The 25,010-nt window shown below is 47.8% G+C and overlaps 1 protein-coding gene across 1 annotated transcript in view; it reads right to left on the bottom strand.

Annotated features, from left to right (window-relative positions):
- The window catches only part of LOC144781812 (serine/threonine-protein kinase D3-like), a 690,012-nt gene that overhangs the window by 134,961 nt on the left and 530,041 nt on the right, over positions 1-25,010 (bottom strand). Inside the window, exon 7 of the mRNA XM_078660826.1 lies at positions 3,137-3,299. Within this exon, the coding sequence (XP_078516952.1) occupies positions 3,137-3,299 (163 nt within the window). The remainder of the gene's footprint in view (positions 1-3,136; positions 3,300-25,010) is intronic.

The raw sequence follows: 25,010 nt of genomic DNA, 5'->3' as shown, positions 1-25,010 counted from the left end.
CAGGATATACTGGTAATTTAAATTTGTGACAGTGACCTGCAAGCTCACTCTGGTTGCCTGATATCTTATTCACTCTTTTTGACTTTTTTTCACTTTTCTTCTCTGTACGGTACAGGACTGTGCCCTACTGTAACCTGTATGCTAAGGTTACAATTTGTATTTCTTCTTATAAAAACGTATCTGATTATTAAAATTCCCTGTCCGGCTGGACAAGGGACGTTGAACTTAATAGCAGCCCATTGTGGTCTATTTAATATTTGTTTGCACATTTTTATTCTTATTTGCTGAGGACCCTTTGTTCCCTTATAAATACTTCAGGCACTAAAGCTATTTTATTACAAGGGCTGTGAGGCGTCCTTTTTGACAAGTACCCGCTTATTGCTAAAGGAAGTTGTCTGGACTGGGCTTCCTCCAACTCCTCCTCCTCTTCTGCACCTCAGTGACTAATGAAAATGGCAATCAAACCTGGATGGCTCTAGGAATTCCCTCCTGCTGAAATCGCTACAGCTCCGTCTTGGATATCTTTACCAGCAGGAAACTGCACAGAGACTCCTCTGTAGGCTCTCAGCCATTCACTCACCTGCCGGCAGTCACTCATACAATTTCAGTCCAAGCATAACTGTTGACATTTCCTTCCGTCATGTCAAACAAGACATAGAAACATGCAAGCACACTTGTTATAGCAGCAATAGGAAGTGTTTGCCGACGTACTGTGGGGCATAGTACCAAGCTATAGCGATAATTATCGCTAAGCTTGGTTAGCGTGTATAATATTATCGCCGCGCTCCGACGATTTTTACCGCTGAGATACCTTGATATTATCAAGGTTTATCTCAAAAGCGGTAAAAATCGTGGGAAATGTATGAATATCGCTGTAAAATCAGCGATATTCATGCATTATCGTGACAATGCTCTTAGCCATGTTATCCACCTTCCATTGGATAACATGGCTAAGAACTGCTCTGGGCAGGCGTTAGCTTTTGGAGATAATCGCGCTTAGCGCGATTATTTCCAAAAGTTGGTAATAGGAGATAGCGATGTTAGCAACTGTTTCCAGTCGCTAACATCTTGGCACGCCCACTTTGCATGTCATTAGCGATAATTATCGCTGACATGCAAAGTGGGCCCCTAAATGCCCGCTATCGCCTATTAGCTGTCGCTAACTGGTGTTAGCGACAGCTAGGTAATAGGGCGATAAAATTATCGCCGCTTTAGCGGGAAAAATTCCCGCGAAAGCGGCGATAAGGCCCTTGGTAATATGCCCCTGTGTTCCCTTCAAACACACTAAGCATGAGATATAGCCTCTATTCACATTATGCATATTCTCTTACACCATTGTGATGCTATCCCTACAACAGTGATGGACATTTTTTTAATCCTATGTCTGTAATTTCCACAGTTGTATCAGTGATTGTGCACATATTGCTGTCCTATGTCATTTTTAGACCATATTTTTTATGCTTCTGATGTGGTACTGATGACATTTTTGTGTGATTTGTAAAACCTGGGGAAGTGGACTGATACTGTTGGTGCCTTACAGACACCAATAATGTCCTATGTTTGCGACACCACTATGGTTTTATGCGCATCTTGGGCATGTTTCCCTGCAAGGCTAGAATGACCCCCCAATGTCAGACAAGTGGTTACTCTTCAATCCCCTTTGTCTAAGACTGCACTTGCGGGACATTGAAGCGCGTTTTGGTCTAGGCATTCACTGAGAAACTATAACTGAAGTAGGTCTTGGAACAAGGCCTGGATGGAGGCTCAAAGCCTCACTTCGATTAATCCCTGCTGCAGCAGACTGTACCAAGGGTGACAGGTTTCTGCACATGAGTGTCATTGGGGAACTGATGCTTAATCCTAATGTGCTTCCTTTCTAGAAAGCTATAGAAGGCCACTGTGTGCGGCCAAAAATGCAAGAAATTATTCTTCAGGTTCTAGGGATATTTGGTGATAACGCCTGAAAAAACGTTGTATAAAATATTCGAGAACGTGAACGGGGGCCCCTGCAGAGTATCCTAACTTCAAAACTCTTTAAAAACAAACTATGCTTTGCATTGGTGTTTCAGTTCCTATCCAGATCAGAAAAGATATCTCATTAGTGTGAAGGAAGACAGACAGGACCTACGAGTCTTTGAATGCAACAATGGACAAATACTTTTATAGGGGTAAACCCCACCTCTAGGACTGATTATTGAATACAACTAAACAATGAATGACACTTTACCATTAAGCAACATCCACTGTTCTCAGGTTCATACCAAAGCAGGACACATTTTCCATTTTAAGATGCCTTAAATAACATAATGTAACATGCACCCGTGCACTGTATCACAAACTGATATGGTCCTGTGTTTTCAGAAAACGTGTTGTTCTCATGTTGTTGTCATATATTTCCTACATAGCAAGAGGGCCATTTCTACAGTAGATTCTAATATCTTCTATCTATTAACACATTTCTCAAGGTCTCTTGCAAAGCTCACTCACCACAATTTGTCTCTAAAAATAACTTCCGAATTTTCAGGAAGAATTGGGATGCAAATAAAACTTCTCCTCAATTTGCCCGGGCTGTTGCTGATAGTTTTTTAAAATTTTTATATCATATGGAAACTTCTCAAAATGAATCCAAGGGGCATATTATCAAGCACGGCGTTAACATTATCGTCACTTTTGCGGCAGAAAACTGCCGCTAAAGGGCCAATAATGGTCTTGATAGTACGCCGTAGAGAATTCCCATAGAAGTCCATGTTCACACCAGAACATGGGCATCTATGGGAATTCACAAGAGCGTATTATCAAGCCCATTATTGCCGCTTTAGCGGCAGTTTTCTGCTGCTAAGGCGGCGATAATGTTAACGCCGTTTCTTGATAATATGCCCTGTAATTTACAAATGCTAACGAGCTCCGAACTCTGGGTGATTTGTAATTTGCCTTTACCACTTTGCCCAGGCCTTCTTGTAGGATCAGCCATTAGATAGTAGACTACTTCTCAAGTTACAGGCAATAGATATGTAACCTTTAAACTGCAATTGTAACCCTAATACCCCAATCTAAAGAACATCATGATCTAATAAGTGCAAAAATATGCCATTCAACAAACAATAGTTCTGATACTTTATATAAAAAAGTACTATACCTAAGGGATGTGCGTAAATCCATTTCGCTAAAGCTTGTCGATAACTCCATGTCTTCCTTATTAGGAGAGCCCACCTGCTCAGGGCCGTTGTCACTGACACTATTATAGCTGGTGTCCGAGTCTGGGTCCATCTCCACGTTATGATTTTCATAGCAGTCAACATCTAGAAAGGAAAAACCAAGCAAAATAAGACAAGTTACTTGCCTGTAGCTTGGATATTGATACATTAAACAGTTCCACATGGTTGGTAGAATTTTCACAGCACTCTAAACATTAAACCTTTGAATCGCTTATCTTTATGAGAATGGAGCAATACCAAAGGTGAGAACAGGATAGCACATGCCCTTAATATAGCAAGACAAAATTACGAATGTCATAAGAGGCTTTATAGAAGACACCCACACTGTATAGGGGAAAGTTAGTCACAAGTAACACTTGTTCTTGATCCTCGCTTTGTCTTGAAACATTGCAACAAGTTTGTTCTAAACCTTCAGCAGTGGTAGTCCATAGAAATGAAAGATCACTTCAAGTGAATGGCTAGTATTCTACCTAGTAAAAGGACTGTCACGATGTATTATCAAAAATCTGCACAAGGTTATTAAGAATGGGCAGGAGTTCATACTACATATATACGTAAAATTATTACGTATGATATTCTAGGAAATTGCAGAATACATATGTTTTTAGCAGATAGATACATTATCATCCGGTAGATTTGTCATCTTGGTGTATGTAATTATTTGTTTCCTGTCACAGAGTTGCTTTGGTCTGGGGCAGCAGTCATCGCTCCCTGAAGTGATATGTCGGCTCAATAAGGTGCTTATGGACCATTGACGTTAGTTCTGTCCAACTTCTTTACTCCACAGTGGCTGGGAAGCAAGACTTGAGCCTAGCAAAATGATAATCAAAGAGCCACTAAACCAAAGAAAACACCCAAGAGTAATGAGAAGTCAATGTGAAGGCAGAATATCTATCTGAAGAAGCATTACAGAAAGTAATTGGGTTTCAATTTGATACTTCTTCCTATAGATTCCACATAAGGAAATGCTCTTCAAAGAAAGGGGTAGGGTTGGAAGAGCACTATACAATTGTTTATATTTTTAAATATTCCTTTACTGATTTATCTTACATTGACAATGCATAATGTTGCCAGCATAAAGTTTCCATGCAAAAACTCTTTGGGACGGCTCACATATTAATGTAGTCACAAAGGCAATACTCATCAATACAGGAAATAAAACTATCATGTACCCAAATAAACTATAAACAGGGGTGAGTCCAAATAACTGATCAACAATATATCTTCTGTCATGGGTGCGCCCTCAAGGTTGTCTTAGAATTTAGCACTAAAGCATCTCATTTGAGTCAGGCATAGCATTTGAATCCACCAATGGGGTTTGCATCTCAGGGGTTTCTGTAGTATGCACTTGGCTTTTGATTCCTTAGTCATAATGTTTCAAGATGGGGCTCACTATGAACCAACCAATAAACAAGTTAAAAGTAAGAGTAAGGGGGAGGAGCCGAGCCGGCGACCCCAATGGCTGCCTGAAGATCAGCTCCGGCTCCGTCAGCTCCGCCGGCCACGTATCCTGCCCGATATCCTGCCACCCACCCAGCTAATCTGGTGGGGGAATCCCAGCGGTGACCGACGGTGCCAACCCTGACTTTTTTGGACCCCCCGGGACCCCGTAGTGCCGCTCGGACGTTTGCAGCCTACGCTTTAACTGCAGCCAGGGACTTGCGTGGCCTGGCCCCCCGACCACAGTTCAACAACATCGGCCTCCGGGACGGCCTTTTGCCGGCCCGGTCGGCGGTCGGGGGGCGGGCCGGGGTTTCGCCCCGGGGGCTGCTTTTTTGCGTGCGGGACCCCCACTGGGCGTAGGGGGGGTCCCGAAAATCGAAGGGGCCTGAAAATCTGCCCTTGGTGAGCCCCGGAGGGCCTTTACTGCTGGTGCCCCCTCGACTTTGCCTGTGTTGACTGGGGAGGTGCCCTGGTGCTTGGAGTGGGCCTCCCTGGTGTTGTTGGGGCCACGTCGAAGGAGGATCAGAGGGGGTGAGGGACAGTGACGTTTCCCCTAGGCTGCAGTCGGGAGCCCGACAAACGCCTGAAGGCGGTGCGACCCTGCAGGGCATCCCCTGGAGTTCTGCCCGGAGGAGTGGGCCCCCGGGGGCGGAGTGGAGCCCCAACAGACAACGTGGACGACAGGGAGCTGGTAACCTACGAGGCCTAGCCTTCCGGCAGGTGGCTGCAAGCGGTCTGGAGGTGGTTGTGACCCCCGTGTTCCGGGAGTGGAATCCCACCTGAAGATCCCACGCTTGTTGGACCTCTGTACGCCACTGTAGGAGGTGGTCCGGTCCGGATTGGAAGGAGGTCCGCATTATTGTGCTCACTGCTGTGCCGCTGCTGCTGGGGGGCCTGGTCCCGGGTTCCCTGATAGTTGAGGCGGAAGAGGTGGTTTGGAGGTGACCCTCCTGACTCGCTCAGAGGCGGTCGCTCCCCACGCTCCCTGGACCCTGGTATTGTAGCGCTATTACGCTCCATCTGTTATTTTCTGCTGTCAGCTGATTTGCGCATCGCTCGCACTGCCGGAATTGCCTTTGTCAAATTGTAAAATTGTTTGTGCTTGTTTACTAGATCGTAGCGCTGCATTGATGTAACATTGCTCTCATTGCCCACACTACTATTAGGAGCTGCCTGGTACGATCATTGAAGTACATTGCATCCCACTGATCACACTGCTTGATAAGTCATCTGTGCCCGATTGTGCCTCTGCCCATTTCAATCTCGCCCTGTTTCGCTTTTGCTTCTCAGCCATTTTGTTGTTGTTGGGCCTCGTAGCCCGGCCCTCCGCCCCGCTCCCGCCTCCCAGCTGCTCCTCCCTCCCACAGATAGTGGTAGTTCGTGCCGTCCCTGCCTGCCCTGTGACCCTCCTGACTCGCTCAGAGGCGGTCGCTCCCCACGCTCCCTGGACCCTGGTATCGTAGCGCTATTACGCTCCATCTGTTATTTTCTGCTGTCAGCTGATTTGCGCATCGCTCGCACTGCCGGAATTGCCTTTGTCAAATTGTAAAATTTTTGTGCTTGTTTACTAGATCGTAGCGCTGCATTGATGTAACATTGCTCTCATTGCCCACACTACTATTAGGAGCTGCCTGGTACGATCATTGAAGTACATTGCATCCCACTGATCGCACTGCTTGATAAGTCATCTGTGCCCGATTGTGCCTCTGCCCATTTCAATTTCGCCCTGTTTCGCTTTTGCTTCTCAGCCATTTTGTTGTTGTTGGGCCTCGTAGCCCGGCCCTCCGCCCCGCTCCCGCCTCCCAGCTGCTCCTCCCTCGCCCCACCCCCCTCCACTATCCACTTATGACAGATGCATATGCTTGCAGCGGTCACGCCATATGCGCGCCGAAGGCGTGCCAAAGGTAAGCCCGTCTACGCCCGTCCACGCCTGGACCACGCCCAGCGCCAGACCCCCTGTTCCCCGCAAACCCCTCTCCACCCGCATTACGTACGACTCCGCCTCCCTCTCAGCACTCAACTCCGGCCGTCTCCCCAACTGCTACCAAGCCGCTCCAGGACTCACCCATGGACCTTTCACTTGCCACACCTGCAAGGTCGATTGCATCAGGACCCACACCAAATCCACTCACTCAAAACAGAGCTCCGAAAACAACCATCTGAAGTGCATCTTACTCAATACCCGCTCGGTCCACAGACATGCCATCGAACTTTGGAACCTACTTGACACCACATCGCCGGACGTCGCCTTTCTTACAGAAACCTGGATGAACGCCTCATCAGCACCCGACATCGCCATAGCCATCCCGGACGGCTACAAGATCATCCGAAAGGACCGCACCAACCAAACTGGAGGAGGAATCGCCATTGTCCATAAGAACACCATCCGCATCACGACCAGTTCCGATGACAACCTCACTACTGCCGAACACCTTCACTTCCAGATTCACACCGACCCTAAGACCACACTCAGAGGCACCCTCATCTATAGACCACCCGGACCCCGCACACAATTCAGAGAAGACATCACCGACTTCATCAGCCCACACGCCCTCCCCTCCGAGGACTACTTCCTACTGGGAGACCTCAACTACCACCTGGAAAAGAAAAACGACTGGAACACCACCACCCTTCTGGACAACCTGGCCAACCTCGGACTCGAACAACTTGTCAATACCCCCACCCACTATGCCGGACACACGCTCGACCCAATCTTCACCTCCAGCAAGCACATCTCCTTCAATCACACCACAGCTCTCCACTGGACGGACCACAGCTGCGTTCACTTCAACTACAAAAAGATCACGACCCACAAACCCCCACAACCTATTCCCCGAAGAAACTGGAACAAAATGACTACCAAGCAGCTCTTCACATCGCTTCACCAAAACCCTCCTGCCAAATCATCGGACCCAAACCAAGCAGCCACCAACCTCACACAATGGATCACCCACAGCGCTGACGAACTAGCACCCCTGAAAAACCATCAAATCAAGCAAGGTAGCAAAAAAGCCCCCTGGTTCAACGATGACCTTAAGAAATCCAAGAAGTTCTGTCGTACCCTCGAGAAAGCCTGGAGAAAAAACCCAACCACGAACAACATGGCCACTTTCAAGAACGCCATCCGCAAACACCACCAACTAATCCGATCCACCAAGAAATCAGCATTCAAGGATCGCCTTGACAACAACGCCCAAAACAGCAAGGAACTATTCAACATCGTCAAAGAATTTACCAACCCCACCACCGGTACCAACGACATCACTCCCTCCCAAGACCTCTGCGACTCTCTATCATCTTTCTTCCACAACAAAATCGCCGACATACATAACAGCTTTATAAACCAGTCCGAAGACCAATCCACTCCACCCACCTTCGAACCAAAACCGCACTCTAACAACCTTTGCGCCTGGAACCCAATCACCACTGAAGATACCATCCGCCTGATGAACTCCATCCACTCAGGATCGCCAACCGACCTATGTCCCCACCACATTTTCAACAAAGCATACTCCATTATCCCACCTCATCTCCGCGACGTTATCAACTGCTCCTTCAACTCCGCGACCTTCCCGGAAAGCTGGAAACATGCCGAACTCAACGCCCTTCTGAAGAAGCCTACAGCAGACCCCACGGAACTTAAGAACTACCGCCCCATCTCACTCCTCCCATTCCCTGCCAAAGTCATTGAGAAAGCCGTCAACAGTCAACTCGCTGCCTTCCTTGAATTCAACGAATCCCTCGACCCCTCACAGTCCGGCTTCCTAGCCAAACACAGCACCGAAACCGCCCTCATCGCAGCAACAGACGACATTCGAACACTACTGGACAACGGAGAAACAGCCGCCCTCATCCTACTTGACCTCTCTGCAGCTTTCGACACAGTCTGTCATAAGACCCTCATACAACGCCTCAGAAACGTCGGAATACAAGGAAAAGCATTGGACTGGATCATCTCGTTCCTCGACAGAAGAACCCAGAGAGTCCGCCTTCCCCCTTTTAGATCAGAGGCCACCAAAGTCATCTGCGGCGTACCACAAGGATCATCACTGAGTCCCACCCTCTTCAACATATACATGAGCCCCCTCGCATCCATCGCGCGCCAACACAACCTCAACATCATCTCCTACGCAGACGACACCCAGCTGATCCTCTCCCTCACCAAAGACCCAAAGACCGCCAAAACCAACTTACACGAAGGAATGAAAGAAGTAGCCGAATGGATGAAGAACAGCCGCTTAAAACTAAACTCGGACAAAACGGAAGTCCTCATCTTAGGTTCATCCCCCTCTGCCTGGGACGACTCATGGTGGCCTCCGGCCCTGGGAACAGCACCCATACCTACGGATCACGCACGTAACCTGGGCTTCATCCTGGACTCCTCCCTCTCGATGACCAGACAAGTCAACGCCGTCTCATCATCATGCTTCAACATCCTACGCACGCTCAAAAAAATCTTCCGTTGGATCCCCACCGAAACAAGAAAGACGGTCACCCATGCACTGGTCACAAGCCGACTAGATTACGGAAACACCCTTTACGCCGGAACCACAGCCAAACTACAGAAAAAACTCCAAAGCATCCAAAACGCCTCAGCCAGACTCATACTGGACATCCCCCGTCAAGCTCACATTTCCGGTCACCTGAAAGACCTCCACTGGCTCCCCGTCAACAAGAGAATAACGTTCCGTCTCCTCACCCACGCACACAAAGCCCTCTACGACCTAGGACCAGAATGCCTCAACACGCGACTGTCCTTCTACACCCCTACCCGCCAATTACGTTCGTCCAATCAAGCCCTCCCCGCAATTCCGCGCATCCATAAATCCACCATGGGGGGTAGATCCTTCTCCTACTTAGCGGCCAAAACCTGGAATTCCCTCCCCACACACATCCGCCTTACACAGAACCATCTCTCCTTCAGAAAGCAACTAAAAACTTGGATATTCGATAAGTAAAGCACCCCCCTCCCTCAAGCGCCTTGAGACCCTCTGGGTGAGTAGTGCGCTATACAAATCTCTGAACTTGAACTTGTTTGGCTGACGGTGTCCTGGTTGGCGAGAGCTGAGCCTGCGACAATGTCGATGAAGACGGACCCCGAGCGGCGGGGCCCCGGGACCACCAGAGGGGCCCGGCAGGACCAGTCCAATAAGCTGGACAGATATACCAGACAGGGGTCACCGGCTGAACCTAAGAGGGGTCTGAGTGGCGGAATGGGCGATAATCCTGCTGCTGAGGACCCTACGTTGACGGATTTGATGGCGGCGATCACCGGGGTCCACACCTCCCTGGGGCAGCAGATGGAAACTCTGGATGCCAAGCTCGACACGGTGTCAATTGAGATGGGGCTGATCAGAGCCGACCTGTCGAAGGCTAACAAGAAGGTCAAGTCGCTGGAGCTTAAAACAATTAGCCTTATTGATGATGTGAGCTAGCTTCAGCGTGAGGTGGGTGAGCTTCGATCCGCGAGGGTAGCTGTGGACCGGCGGCTGGACGACTATGAAGGGCGGGTTCGACGCAATAATGTTCGCATCCTTGGCGTTCCGGAGAAGTCGGAGGGGCAGGCCACTGACCTCTCCGTGGAGAACCTTATCCTTGATCAACTTAAGCCTAAGGGGCTGAGCAAGTTCTTCACAGTGGAAAGAGCTCACAGAGTGCCAGGAGGCAGGCCCCGGGTCGGGGCGCCTCCTCGGCCAATAATTGTCCGAGTGCTGAACTTTCGCAACCGGGACGCTATCCTGCAGGCGGATCCCTTACAGTTTGAGAATTCGAGGATCTTGTTTTTTTTACCCAGGCGGTCCCAAAGCAGCGACAATGGTTCATTTTGATTAAAAAGAAATTGAGAGACCTGGGCATCCGGTATGCGATGATGTTTCCAGCTCGCCTTTGTGTGGAACTTGAAGGGAAGGCCTGGTTCTTTGACAATCCTGAGGTGGAGGCGGACTGGCTAGACACGCTTCATCGCCCGGACCAGGAGACTGCCGATCGTGCGGAGGCTGAGGAACAATGATGTGTTGAGTGGGGCTTGATGGGGGACAATATACAGTAACGGGGGGTGGGTTCCGTTGGATTGCCGGGCATTGATTATGAGCAGATTTAGGGTGAGTGATTTTGGGCAGTGTAGTTGATGACTCATCATGTTAAGTGCCGGTGGGCTGGGGGTGGGTGGGCTGGTCCATAGGCCCTCCTCTGTGTTCTATTTTTAGATAAATAGTTATTTGGGGGTGACAGGCACACTGCTAGTTGGGGATGAGCGTGAGCTTTATGCAGGGGTGCAGGGAGTGGGGTTGGGGGGCTGAGGTTGGGGTCTGTTATTGTGTTTTTGTATGTCTTTTTGTTTTGCACTGGGCGCTTTGGCACTATTCTGCTGGTTGTTTTTCTCTGAATGTCCTCCGTTAAAGGTGCTATGGGGATCTCCACACTGAGTTGGAATGTTAATGGTCTAGGGGACAAGATCAAGAGGGGCATGGTGAGCCAATTTATTCGTAGACAATCCCCAGATGTGGTGTTGCTGCAGGAAACACATCTCATGGGTAAGCGTTGCATGGCACTCCACAGAGGGGGGTATAGGTTGGTGGCGCATGCGGGATTCACGACTGGGTCACGAGGGGTTGGGATTTTGATTAGGAAGGCCTTTCCACTGGGTAGACAATAGGGGGAGGTACGTCGGGGTCTCTGGCTTGTGGGAGGGGAGAACTGTAACTTTTTTGTCTGTTTATGTTCCTCCGGCCCTTCAGTCCGACACATTCCATGACCTTGGTAATATTTTTTTGTCCCTGCCGGTTGGTGTGGTGGTTGTTGGTGGTGATTTCAATGCAGTGGTTGATGGTATGACTGAACGGTGCCCAGCTCGCGAGTTGTCGTCCTCTCAGAGATGGTTGGCTGAGTTTGTGGATACCATGGGCCTGGTGGATTGCTGGAGATTCAGACACCCTGATGAGGCGCACTTTACGCACGCTTCTGCGGCGCACAAATCCCTCTCTAGAATAGATTACGTTCTGGTCCCGGTGGGGCAGGCCGCTTGGGTCCGGGATGTGCGCCATCTGGCTAGGGGGGTGTCAGATCACTCCCCTGTTTGGCTCGGTCTTGATCTCGGCGGGTGTGATGTCGCGCATGTTGCCCCGATTGGCGCTTGGAGATTTAGAGACCCCGGGCCAAGAAGGAGATTGTGCGGGTGGCGGATAGGTATTTTCAGGAGAACGTTGACTCGGTGGCTTCCGCATGCTCCCTCTGGGAGGCTTATAAAACGGTCCTTCGGGGGGAGTTGCTTTCGTATATCTCGGGTAAGAAAAGGGAAGTGCGCGCTGAAATGGATAGGGTGGAGTCGAATCTGCAAGCGTTGGAGTTGGAAGTGTCGCGTGCGTCCACGCCGGAGGGGTTGCACCGTTTGCGTCTTCTTACAGATGAATACCGGTCACTGGCCCGTGACAATGCTAGATCACAGCTGCTGGACACCCAGAGTAGGATTTATGAGCATGGGGACAAGGCAGGGAAATTGATAGCTTGGTTGGAGAAGGGGGACTGGGGGTCGCGGCTGGTCCCGGTGCGTCGGTCCCCTGGTGCGGATAGAGTCACAGACCCGCAGGAAATTGTGGATGTCTTTGCTACTTATTATGAGGGGGTCTATTCGGCTGAGTGCCTGTATTCAGATGCTGAGAATGCAAAAATGATTAAGGGCATCCCGATGCCTGCTCTTTCGGAGGAGGACAGAGGTTTTCTCGATTCTCCCCTTACCAATGATGAGGTGGCTCAGGCAATTAGGGGGGTTAGCTCTGGTAAAGCGTCGGGCCCGAACGGGCTCCCGATTGAGCTATACAAAGTCAATGCGAACAAGCTGGCTCCCTTTTTAAGGGGTATGTTTTTGGAAAGTAGGGAGAGGGGTCGGCTTCCCTATGACCAGCGAGTGGCGAATATTATAGTCCTTCACAAGGAGGGCAAGCTGAAAACTGAGTGTTCGTCCTATTGGCCGATTTCTTTGTTGAATGCCGAACCCAAAATCTTGACGAAATTGTTGGCTAACCATCTGGTCAAGGTGATTACCACGCTGGTGCATCCGGACCAATCGGGCTTTATGCCCCGCAGGAACACGGCTCTTAATTTACGAAGATTGCATGGGGTCATTGGCGGGGCGTCGCAGATACATGAGCCGACAATATTGCTCTCCCTGGACACCACCATGGCCTTTGACAGGGTGGAGTGGCCCTACCTTTTTGCTGCCCTGGGTAAACTGGGGGTGGGCCCGGAATTTATTTCTTGGGTTCGCCTCCTGTATTCAGGTCCTCTTGCCCGTGTAGTCGTTAATAACCACAGATCTGTGGATTTCGTGCAGGGGAGGGGCACCAGGCAGGGGTGTCCTCTTTCCCCTCTGCTCTTCGCGTTGGCGCTGGAGCCGCTGGCGGCCTGGGTTCGGTGGGATAGGTCGATTAGGGGTCTTCGGTGGACGTCTGAGTGGGAGGGTAAGATATCTTTATACGCTGAGGATATTTTGTTGTATTTGTCCTCCCCCCGGACATCGCTTATGGCATTCTTGGACGTCTTGGAGGTGTTCGGCAGGTATTCAGGCTTTGCTATCAATTGGACTAAGTCGGTTTTGTTCGTTTTGAGTGGGGACCCCCTCGAAATTCCCCCGCATTGCCCGGTCCGGTTGGAAACTGTAGGCTTTAAGTATTTAGGCATTTTCATATCTCTTGATCCTCAGGTTAGACATTCTAATAATTTGCTGCCTCCACTGGTTCAGCTTCGGCAGGATGTAGATCGTTGGAAGGCGCTTCCCCTCTCCCTTCTTGGTCGGGCTGTCTTGTTCAAAATGATGGCTCTCCCGCGCTTTTTTGTATGCGGTTCAGAACTCTATGGACCCGGTTCCGCCATCGTATTTTAGGGAGGTTGAGTCTCTTCAGCTGCAACTTCTCTGGGAAGGGAGACCGCTTATAGCATACGCGAAGTTGACACTGCCATGGTACGATGGGGGGATCGGCTTACCCAACATCAGGAGGTATTACTGGGCGTCACAGCTGGCGGCGGTTAACCAAGCTATTTATGGGTCACCGCTCGACCCCGGCTGTATTATGGACCGTGGTCAGGCTCCCGGGGGAGAACTCACCGGGGCGCTGTATGCTAGGCGGGGGAGTTTTCCACTGGTGGGACCGACGGCGGTGGCTGTTCGGGTCTGGCATGAGGCGAACCGCTCCCTTGGTTGGGAGGGGAAGATTACACTGGCAACACCCCTTTGGAACTCGGAACAATTGGGCAGCCTGTGGAAATCTAAAAGATTTGACAAGTGGGACGCCATTGGGATCTCCCGGGTGGGGGATCTGTGGGGGAAGGATGGTATCCTCCCCTTCGAGACCCTGCAAGAATGGTATCAGATGCACAGGAGTGAGAGGTTCCGTTATCTTCAGATTTGGCATGCGCTGCTGGCTAATATTCCCCTTGGGGGGATACCCCCGGAGGCATCTCCGTTGGAGGATAGGGTGCTCGATGGTTACCTCCCGACGAAAGCGATTTCTTTGGTTTATAAGAAGCTAGTCAATCATGCAGAGGATCCTTTGGTGGCCCTGAGAGATCAATGGTCGGCTGACGGTTTGCTATTTGATGACGAGGACTGGAGGGAGGCGGTGGCCTCTCCGCGGGTTGTGGCTGTCCAGATGAGGCTTCGCCTGGTCCAGTTAAAGATTCTACATCGTAGTTATGTGACTAGCCCTCGGCTGGTGTGAATGGGTTTGACCGATAGCGGAGAGTGCAAGAGAGGGTGTGGTGAGTCGGGAACCTTTTTTCATATTTTGTGGGAGTGCGCTCACGATCAAGGGTACTGGTCGGCTGTTCATACCAAGGTGAGAGAGGTGTGGGGAGTGGGATTTGATTTGGAAGCGAGGCGCTGTCTTTTGAATGTATGGGACCGACAGATCTTAATTCGCATGGGAAGGTGTGTGCAACGCTGGCATGTAGTATGCGAAGCGGAATATCGCTCAGTTGTGGGGAGCGGCTCAGCCACCGACGGTTGGGAAATGGATGGATGATTTGGATTGGTGCATGTTTCGAGAGCGGGCAGTGTATGTGGCAAGGGGCAGACCCAAGAAATCGGGGAAGATCTGGGGGCCCTGGAATGCTTATAGGGGCAACATATGTACTCCCCCAACGCCAACTGATAACCCATAAGTGTTGGAGGACCCTTGATCCCAAATGTTGCTGTTATTGTTGATTTTTTTCGTGTTTCAGGAGGATGTGAGCAGATTTATTGTGCAGATTGGTGACTCAGTGCAATTATTGTAAGTGTATTATTTCTATGTGTTTAATAAAAAGAGTAAAAAAAAAAAAGTAAGAGTAAGATACATTCAGTGATGTGAACAATTTCGTTTAGGTCATTAGGTCATTAGTTCATCCAATTTTGGTGTAAGGTATGGTAGTATTGTGTCCCATGAGGTAAAAGTATTGCCTTTCTTTCCTGCCTTTCTTCTGAGTGTTGTAATTGTCTTGTTCCCTTTTGGCGCCCATCTGAGTAACTCTGTTCCCCATGTAGCATCTTTTGACTTCTGCACCGCTCACCAACTCATTCCTGCCAATTCACCAACATCGGTATCAGATCCATGAGATGGTAGGGTGCTTTATCTCTTTTAAGTTGTATCATGAGTCCTAACAGGCATGTCATGGGTGTAAAGAGTTTAAGTTTGCCTGACAGAAAGATCAAAACATCTGTCTCTCTTCCTTCCAGTATTTTGTTGTCTTGGGCAGCATTGGTCCATCTGGGGAAAATCTTCCTCTAAATATTCACATGTAGAGAAAGGACAGTCATTTCAGGGTATATTATATGTAGGGGTTTGAGCCAGGTTCGGACTGGGTCAAAAAATACACCTGGGCAACAAAATCAAAGTGGTCCTCATTAGTAAATTAGATAGGTAAAAGATTGGCCCATGTTTTCAGGCAGTTTTGAACTTGTTAAGACACGCTGGATAAGGTATGCAAGACTACTCTTTGTTTGTTTTAATATCATGGAAATCAACAGGAAAAACCAGCCCAGCAGGTCATAAAACAGGCCCACAAACCACCATAAAAATGGCCCATTCACTAAACTGTCAGACCAGCCCATTGCACACTGCCTGATTGACCGATAGGCCTGTCTGATCCTGGTTTAGGTGTAACATAAGCATGATGTATAAAAGTAATAGCAACAACTTGAGTCCAGCATTTATAGAGACCCTGGTGGTATGCTGTAACACCTTTACCTGTTATAAATCTGTACGGGATCAATCCAAGTCTCTTTCCCATTTTTCTTCACTGATAGCAGGTTGTTTGACATGTTTGTGTTTTAGCCCTTTATAGTTGTGATACTAACTTCCACCCCAACCACCCTGTTAGTTAAAAATTAGGGACCATGTGCATTGGTGGTTCACTGTTCACTTGTACCCTCGTCACTATTGCTGCATGTGTAAGGAGTTGCTCTTTCGGGCAGAATGTTCCTTTTTCAGGCCAGAAAAGTCACAAAGTGTACCAGTGGCTCATAATTGACATACTTGTGTAACCCCTACCCTTACCCATACTACTTTAGTTAACCTATGTACAACATCATGAAACCTGGGGAGAGCCCACAGTGGCATCACAGGCGTGTATGCTATTCCAGTAGCTCTTTCCTTAGTGCATCTAGCTCAACAAGACTGTGCCCCTGAATAGCTTGGGTTGTGTTGCTTTCGGAACTATATCTCCAAAAATGTGGTGGGTATATCACATTGATTGTGTGTTTTCCTTAAGTACTGTCACAAGTTGTGCAGTGCTATTCCACATCATTGGCTTCCCCATTTAGGGTAGTTAATATAAGCTCTAAGAATATATAGTCGGTGGGCAGCCTATTAGTACCTTAGCAAAAAAGTAAAGCTCCCTTGGGCAAAACATTTTAGAGTGCACCACCCAACTGCCACAGACAGTGAAGTTTTTTCCCAAAATTATACCAGGTTTCTTATTTCTTCAATGGTGCAAACTATACTCCCTTTACTAATGTAATCAACTCTGTGATTTACCTGTGTGCCTAAATATCTAAACTCACACTCCCTCAAAATTAAAGCTGGACTATTATGGGTCTAGCACGTTAGGGATTGTGGCCTAAGAAGAAAAAGACAAGTGTTTTATATATTGATTTGCAGTCCTGACAATACTCCAAATTCTACTAATTTGGATATCAACCGGTCAAGTCTTACTTTAGCATCCTTCATTGTATAGCAGTATGACACCAGTGCCCTGAGAGTCAACATGTGGGATGCCATGCATTTATGTTCAATATTTAGTTACATCTATTCCAATGTCATTCACCAGTGGATCCATTGCAAGAGCAAACAGGACAGCAGACAGAGGATAACCTGGCAAGTGCCTCTCTGAAACTCCCAAGAGCTTGATATGATGCGCTTGTTCTGACCCTAACTTTTGGATTTCAATACAATATTCGTATCATTGCCAGTATATTCTCACCAACTCCCCTAGCTTGTAATATTTGAAGGTATCAAAGGCCCGCTCTATAACTAGTGAGCCTGCAGTAAGTACACAATCTGACACGTTGTCAATTATGTGAAATATTTGTCCACTGTTAGGCAATGTGTTCCTACTTGGCACAAATCCATTCGAGAGGTACAGCTTGCACAAAATCTAGCTTTCTAAATTCAGCAACAACAGGGGATATGATATGACATTTAAGGGATCACTATGGGGTTTGGAAACTACTGTTATATTGACCTCTCTGATGGTACCAGCCCTGGTCTTTCCCTGCTGTCAGGTTTAGCAGCTTGTCAGTTTTGGGCACCCTCTGTAAGAGCACCGACGTAGCTGTGCTATCCTGTGAAGAATGGACAGTGATCTTATTTAAGGGGAGAGATTTTGTGCTCACTCCTAGTACCTTCTGATGCACAGAACTATCTACATGGTGATGTTCTAATTTGTCACTGCCTTCCCCTTCAGGAATCTGAAGAACCTGCCAAATCTCAAATCACTGATACTGCATTTCTTAAACGGTTCAGCATAAAATGTAGGTGACCTTTGCTTGTCCAGTTTTGATAGATCTGTGAAAGGGAATAGTGAAGGTACAGAAATATTTTGTAAATTGTGAAGTAACTTAGGAAAAGGAGGCGAACGGTAGCAATGCCTCTCAGGTAACTACAAATGTACTCATTTATTTATGTAGGAGTTTGGTAAATTCTTGAAAATAACTACAAGGTACTGGCCTTACGTTCACTTCAGAGAACTCAACAATGCCAGACATGTCTGTGGCAGAGTAAGGATTGGACGGAGCGGGTATCCAGTTGGGTGCAAGAGATATGTCATGACACATCCTCTCCCCTTACTGTGGTGCCATGCCAGTTTCATTGGTCTGACATCCCCAAGCCTCTTACCAGTTCTGCCATTCTTCACTTTAGTGGCTACAAGGTTGACTGCTGTCCCTCTGTGTTGGTGTCATCAGTAGCTCATCAGTGCCTTCAATGCTTTCCATCTGATGGGCTCCAATTCACCTTAGCTGTCCGGTATACACCTGTTACAACGCATTTTTTACTCCGCACTACCATTACAACGCGACTTTTACTCCGCATACCATTACAACGCATTGCGCTGGGGGGCGCTCTAGGATAGGGAATAAGTATAATTTACTATCCAACACCTTCCCTAGGGTCCACGGGGACTGGAGTTAGAATAGTAAATTATACTTACCACTATCCAGCGCCCCAAGGCGCTATGCGTTGTAACGGTATGCGGTGTAAAAGTCGCGTTGTAATGGTCTGCGGAGTAAAAGTATGCGTTATAACGTCATACATCCTAGCTGTCCTCCTCGCTTCCATCTTAAGAAAACAAGATTCCAGGGGAGTTTGGCATCCTCTAGGTTCTAGGTCTCTCCTTTATTCTTCTTCCTAGCACTCCTTTCTATGATTTATTTCCAGCATTTCTTTTCTTTACATGAATTTTGGATGTCTATTTCCACCTATTACCCTTAAGGTTCCCCCTAGCAAGATGTGCCTTTCTAATATGATTTCCGCTTTCAAGCCCCTTCTACTACCAACACTCTATGTAGAAACCCTATTGGAACTTCAGTGTTGCGAAGGTTTGCTCAGACACTTTAAATCAGTTTCTCTTTCCGGCCAATCTGGAATAATTTTGCGTTAAAAGAATCCTTTATTTTCCAATATCCCTGCATGCTCCTTCTTGCGGTTGTCATATGGCTTCCTCTTTAATCTTCAGTTAGAGAATTTTTTTGGGGCCCTTGGCACTATGGGGCTTTACGCAAACTTGATTACTTTCATTTGGTTTCTATTTCATACCATTCTTTGGTTTTGTTTATTAAGCTAGTTATAAAGAACCCTGGGTTTCAGTGATAAGCAGCAGACCCTTCCATAGTGAGAAGAAAGGGGGAGTAAGACCTCTTTCTAAAGCTTGCTTGACACCTTCCCCTGTAAGACATTCTCCCTGCACTAACCAGAGCTGAATTTTCAACTGAATGATTATTTGAACTGTTAGGTTTGGAGAAATGTCCTTAAATGTGTATAGGCTGGTTCTATCCTCTGCCATAGTCTAATGCAGAGTTCTTCAATCTGTGGGGCGCGCCCCCCTGGGGGGGCTCGACACCATCCCAGGGGGGGCGCGCACTCCACACCAATCTTATCTTTGTTTCCTGCGTCCGTCCGTCGCAAGCCTTCTTAGAGCCGGTATGGTTGGAGGGGGGAGGGAGGGGAAATCGACCTGTTCTTTTGTTTTGATAACTCTCCCAGGAGGGGGTTAATAAGACCCAGAAGACTGTCTCTGAGGAGGCACGTGACGCGGCAATCGGTAAATGCTGTGGTGGCTCGAGCTCCTGCAACTTAGAGAAGTAAGTGAGAGAGCAGAGCTGCAATGCAGCCACCGGACTATGTGCGTGTGATTATTAAATTATTCCTTCAGAGAGCATGCGATCATCGGTAGCTGCCACAGTGGGTGCCTGTCGTGTACATAACTCACTGCAACTCTCACAGAAGTTTTGTAGTATCCTAGCATGGCTGCATGTTGCACTATTGCTAATTTATTTAGCATTTATTTACCTTGTTTGAAACTATTCTTGTCTGCCTAATTGGGATGAAAGGTGAAGTGGGCCTCTTTCGATTACAAACGTAGGAGTGAAAAATGTAATGCGCTGATGTTATGGCAAATATGTTGAAACCCTTCACTGTGTAAATAACCTTAATTTTACTCTGCTCCACGACTGTTCACACCCAGAGGCGCAACTAGATCAAAATTGCGGGGAGGGTGGAGGGTGGGGGGGGGGTGATTCTTCAAGAAAGAGGTAGAGTCGAGATGCAAGGGCTCCAAGAAGGGCTGACAAACAACAAGGCCTCATTAAGAAGCAAATGGTCTTTTAAAGACCTGTGAAGTACTTGGGTGTGGCTTGTGTCTGCCCGGGAAGCTGTATCAGCCCGGGCTGACACACACGACGGGGGGGGGGGGCTGGGGGAGCTCAGTGGGAATACCTCTCTGTACCTTCCGACCTGTCCCCGAGCTCTCCTATCTCGCAGGCACTGAGCCGATCAGGCAGCACTCAGGTCCCTGGGTTGCCACAGGCCTAGAATTGCCAGCAGCTGATCTGGAAGCCTCAAGGCTGTTTGCCTTCTGCTGAAAAATATAACCGGAAAAGCAGAGACTCGGGGTTGAGTCTGAGGGTGTGTGTCTACCAAGGCGTGCCAACTGATACCTGCACGATGCTCACCTGCCATCCTGCTACTGCCTTCTGCAACCCCCACAGGGCTATGAAAGTTTTTAAAAAAAATTATTTTAATGCATGCAGCATACTTTTCTAAAGAATCGGCATTCTGTGGTCTGGTATACTTGGATTTGTCTATCAGAAGCTGGGAAAGAGCTCAGTGTGAGGGCAATTTCCACCGGCTCAAAGGAGAAGAGTGTGAAACTCTGACTGCCCACTGTCTCTTTAAATGTAGAGCGGAAACCAAACCTATAAATGATTACTTTCGCACCTGAACCACAACTGCTCACCACTCCCTAGCAACCTCAATGTGCAGAAGCATTTAGTTTATCTAGCATGATGGAACACGTTTTGACTCACATTTGGGGGCCCACTGACACTAATCACTGTACTCGGTAGGTGCAAGGAATTCGCCAGCTTCCGGGGAACAGTACACTAATTCACAGCGGAGCACACCAGTGTTCCATTGCTTAACTAAGATGTTATCTCTAATTCAAATGAGGTGTCCAGCGCATGTCTGGCTATATTTACTTGCTGCAATAGCCATGTCACGTGCCTCACATTTGCATTTCCCCTTCCATTTCTGATTTTGGCCATCTCTCTCTCCTCCAATATCACATATACCCCTTCTTTTTTATTTTTTACCTCTCTTCCTTTTGTCTATCTCCTCCCCCCACCCCTCTCCCTGCTCCCATTGTCTCCCTCCTTCTCTCTCCTCTCCCACCTTCATTTGTTTTTCTCTTCTTCCTTCTCTTTTTCCTTCTCATCCCTTTACCTCCACCTTTTAGAAATGTCTACATACATAGTCTGCAGTGAATGTCATGTGATGTCTTAATGAACAGCCTGTATTCTACAGCATGTTAAAAATCGGACATGTATGCAGTATGCAATATGGTATGCACTTCCACTGTCACTTTAGTGCTAAAAGAATGATAATAGCCTTAACCAAGTGTGCATTTCTGTGCCTTCCTTTAAGTTTACGGTTTATTTCTCTAAACTGCAGGGGGTCATTTAAAACAGGTTTCTGACAGCAATAAGCTATCATCTATGTTGTATGGGAGATTATTGCACCTACCTGTGAAGATAATGCAGAATGGTCTGTCTGTGCATGTGTCAGCTGAGGCAGTGTGACACTTGGCTTTGTGGGTAACTTGTTCATATTGGTGCCTCACACATCCTTCCTGTTCGGCCAGGTCCCATGTGGATAGAGACCATTTATAGTGCTTTGCAGCACTTTTTCTTGGAGTTTCTTGTTGCCCAAGTGGGTTTAAGTTCTGATATTTATATGCTTCCCTCATCTTCATTGCTTGATTTTGCTTGTGAGAAAGTGTCACTCCTAGTCGTTGAAATGTCACTCATAATTACACTGACATTTTGAAAATGTCACACTTAGCAATCTGAAACCTTGGCAGCTATGGTCAGGCCAGGGCTCGGGTCAAATGAAAGTCCTGGCCAATGCTGCCACAACCGTCTGCCTCAGTCAGTCTCTGTGCAATTCAAAGTGCCGCGGGTCTGACGTGATTACAAAAAGGGGGTGGTGATGGACAGAGTATCTGAGTTAATCAGAACACTCCTACCCAGTCAACAGATCAGGGCTTGATCAATCACCGTTTTTTAGCTCACTGCACCATCCCAGTTCAGAACCTGGCTATATGCAAATTAGTCTGTCCCTGGCCCAGTGCATCATGGGAACAGGGCAGACCAAACTACCAAGCCAATTCTTCACTGGAAAGGAAACAAGCTTCCGGGGACCGGTTTCTGGCATTACAGCCGTCTTCGGCCCGGCTTGCTTGAACCCTGATGGTGCAATGAGCAAGGGACTCATGTCTGAGCATCCCCTTCCACACTCATGGTGGCCAAAATAATTACAAAAAGGGGGTGGTGATGGACAGAGTATCTGAGTTAATCAGACCACTCCTACCCAGTCAACAGATCAGGGCTTGATCCATCACCGTTTTTTAGCTCACTGCACCATCCCAGTTCAGAACCTGGCTATATGCAAATTAGTCTGTCCCTGGCCCAGTGCATCATGGGAACAGGGCAGACCAAACTACCAAGCCAATTCTTCACTGGAAAGGAAACAAGCTTCCGGGGACCGGTTTCTGGCATTACAGCCGTCTTCGGCCCGGCTTGCTTGAATCCTGATGGTGCAATGAGCAAGGGACTCATGTCTGAGCATACCCTTCCACACTCATGGTGGCCAAAATAATTACAAAAAGGGGGTGGTGATGGACAGAGTATCTGAGTTAATCAGAACACTCCTACCCAGTCAACAGATCAGGGCCTGACGTGAGGCAGAGCTCCGGTGATGAAAAATAATTCACCGTACAGCACGCAATGGCGGCCTGGGCTTTAGCCAGCCAAAACCGTTTCCTCCCAAAACAAACTCCCCGCCTTGCAACCAGGAATTAACATCTCCCAACCACTCGGCGCCAGACTAAAACTAGACCACTGTTGACTTCAGGTTGCGTGAAAGCCGCGCGGCGCAGCGAAAATCACCTGAAACATTGTTGCATTGTACAGTTAGCCAGACTTACAGCAGCCTCAACACTCTCTGCAAGACTCGAGCCTGCATGGGGAACAGCACACGCTCGTCAGGAACGGCGCACTGCCAGCTGGCACACTTTTACTGACTCCATGATATTTAGGCAGTGCCAGGGCTGCTGAGTATGCAAATGCGTGACAATGCATTTCAGTGCGGTGATGCAGATCACCACACTGAAATGTGTTAGTATCACGCCTGATGCGTGATACTTGGCAGGACTGTTAATTTGTAGCGGACAAGCTCGAGCTGCAGTGGGAGGCAGGATGACTCCTCTGCTAAAACCGAAAGAAAAGAAACAGACACGCTTTCAGTTTTAGCAGACAAGACCCCTTGCTTCCCACTGCAGATGAAGCATTTCAGCTGTATGAATTAACCCCCTCCTGGGAGAGTTATCTTCCCAGAAAGGAGACAAAGTTTCCATAGAAGTTTTAAGGCATGGGCAAAGCGGGCTCTGGGCCAGGACCCCAGCTTTTCAAAGGGGGTGGGAGGTTGGGGGGGGGGGCGTTGAAAGAGCCATCTCTTGACCTGATTACCTTGAATCATTTTTAAACACAATGTTGTAAATAGCGTTTTACTATTATTCATTTTTAACATTTAAGAGTCTATTACAGACATTTTGCAGACAAAATGTGTTTATGTGTCATGCAACATCCATTAAAAAAGTTTATTTTCGCTCAATACAGGACCTCACATATGAGAAATGGGAGGGTGTGACAGATTATTTTCAGTAATATTAGTGAACTGCTGTTGTGTTTCCTACTGAAAACACACATCACTATCCCTGAATATCCAATGTACACACATTTAGTATTTGACCAAAGAAGGCATGAAAGAGCGAAGACTGGATCATAAAATCAAAGCTGGTCCGAACAGGGGCCCGCAAAATAAATTTGGCCCAGAGCCCCCAAAATCCCTATAACGTCCCTGAAAGTGTCTTTTAAAATTAAATTGGCAGGCGCGCAAAATGCCAGCCAGCCATGTGTTGTTTAAACAGCCTGCAAATTGCTAAATATGGTTATAAATAAGAAGTATGTATTCATTTTTAATGTTACTTTTCTGTCTTTATTCCCTTTTATTATCAGTCATGGATCATTTAGGCAGCTCTAGAAAACAATTAAAAGTTCTTTCTATTTATATTTGCTGTTCAAAGTATGCTCAGACAAGTGCTGAAAATACAGCTTTAGGTGACTGCTTATTTATATACCATCTGTGACATCAAAATAATGAGCTGGAAACCAATAAGACTAGAAGTTTGTTGAGGGATCAGCACAATATTTCCTCCACCCTGATCCCTGGTTACTGCCATAATATCAATAGTTTAACACATTTGAAACACTACGCTGCCACCAATAACATGCTGAGTTTTTTTTTTCTTCTTATTTTATAAAGCGCTTAGTTACGCTCTCCGGCGTGTCCCTGCGCTGAGAGTGAGCATGTGGTAGAGTGGAAAGTTAAGGCAGTGCTAGGCGGAAAAGGTGGGTTTTGAGGGCTCTGCGGAATTTAGCCTCAGAGGGTTCAAGGCGTAGATCAGCAGGGAGCAGGTTCCAGTTCTTGGCTGCGAGGAGTCTGAACGATCTGCCCCCCATACGAGCTCTATGGATTTTGGGGACAGCAGCCAGACCAGTGCCAGAGGATCGGAGCATCCGCTCTGGTCTATAGGGGGTGATGAGACTTTTGAGGGGGGCGGGTGCACTACCTCCAAAGATGCAATGGCATATGCATAGAGCTTTGAATTTAATCCTTTCACGGATCGGCAGCCAGTGAAGGGACTTTAGAGCGGCTTTAGAGGACGTTCTCCTAGGGAGCCTTAGCACCAGCCGAGCTGTGGCATTTTGCAATACTTGGAGACGGTCGAGACTTCTGGCCGTAATGCCCAGATATAGGAGATTGGCATAGTCGAATCTCGATGTGACCAAGGCATGCACAATGGTCTGTCTGGCATCAAGAGGGAGCAGGTCAAGAACCTTACGTAAGGTCTTGAGTATCCCGAAGCACAAACCCACTACCCGATTAACCTGGGGAGCAAATGACAAATCTGAGTCAAATAATACCCCGAGGTTTTTGGCCTGTTGACACGGCGCAGGAGTAGGGCCAAGACAGTCCGGCCACCATG

The sequence above is a fragment of the Lissotriton helveticus genome, chromosome 9, assembly GCF_964261635.1.
Source record: "Lissotriton helveticus chromosome 9, aLisHel1.1, whole genome shotgun sequence".
Classification (NCBI taxonomy): domain Eukaryota; kingdom Metazoa; phylum Chordata; class Amphibia; order Caudata; family Salamandridae; genus Lissotriton; species Lissotriton helveticus.
This window is presented reverse-complemented; position numbering and strand designations above follow the sequence as displayed.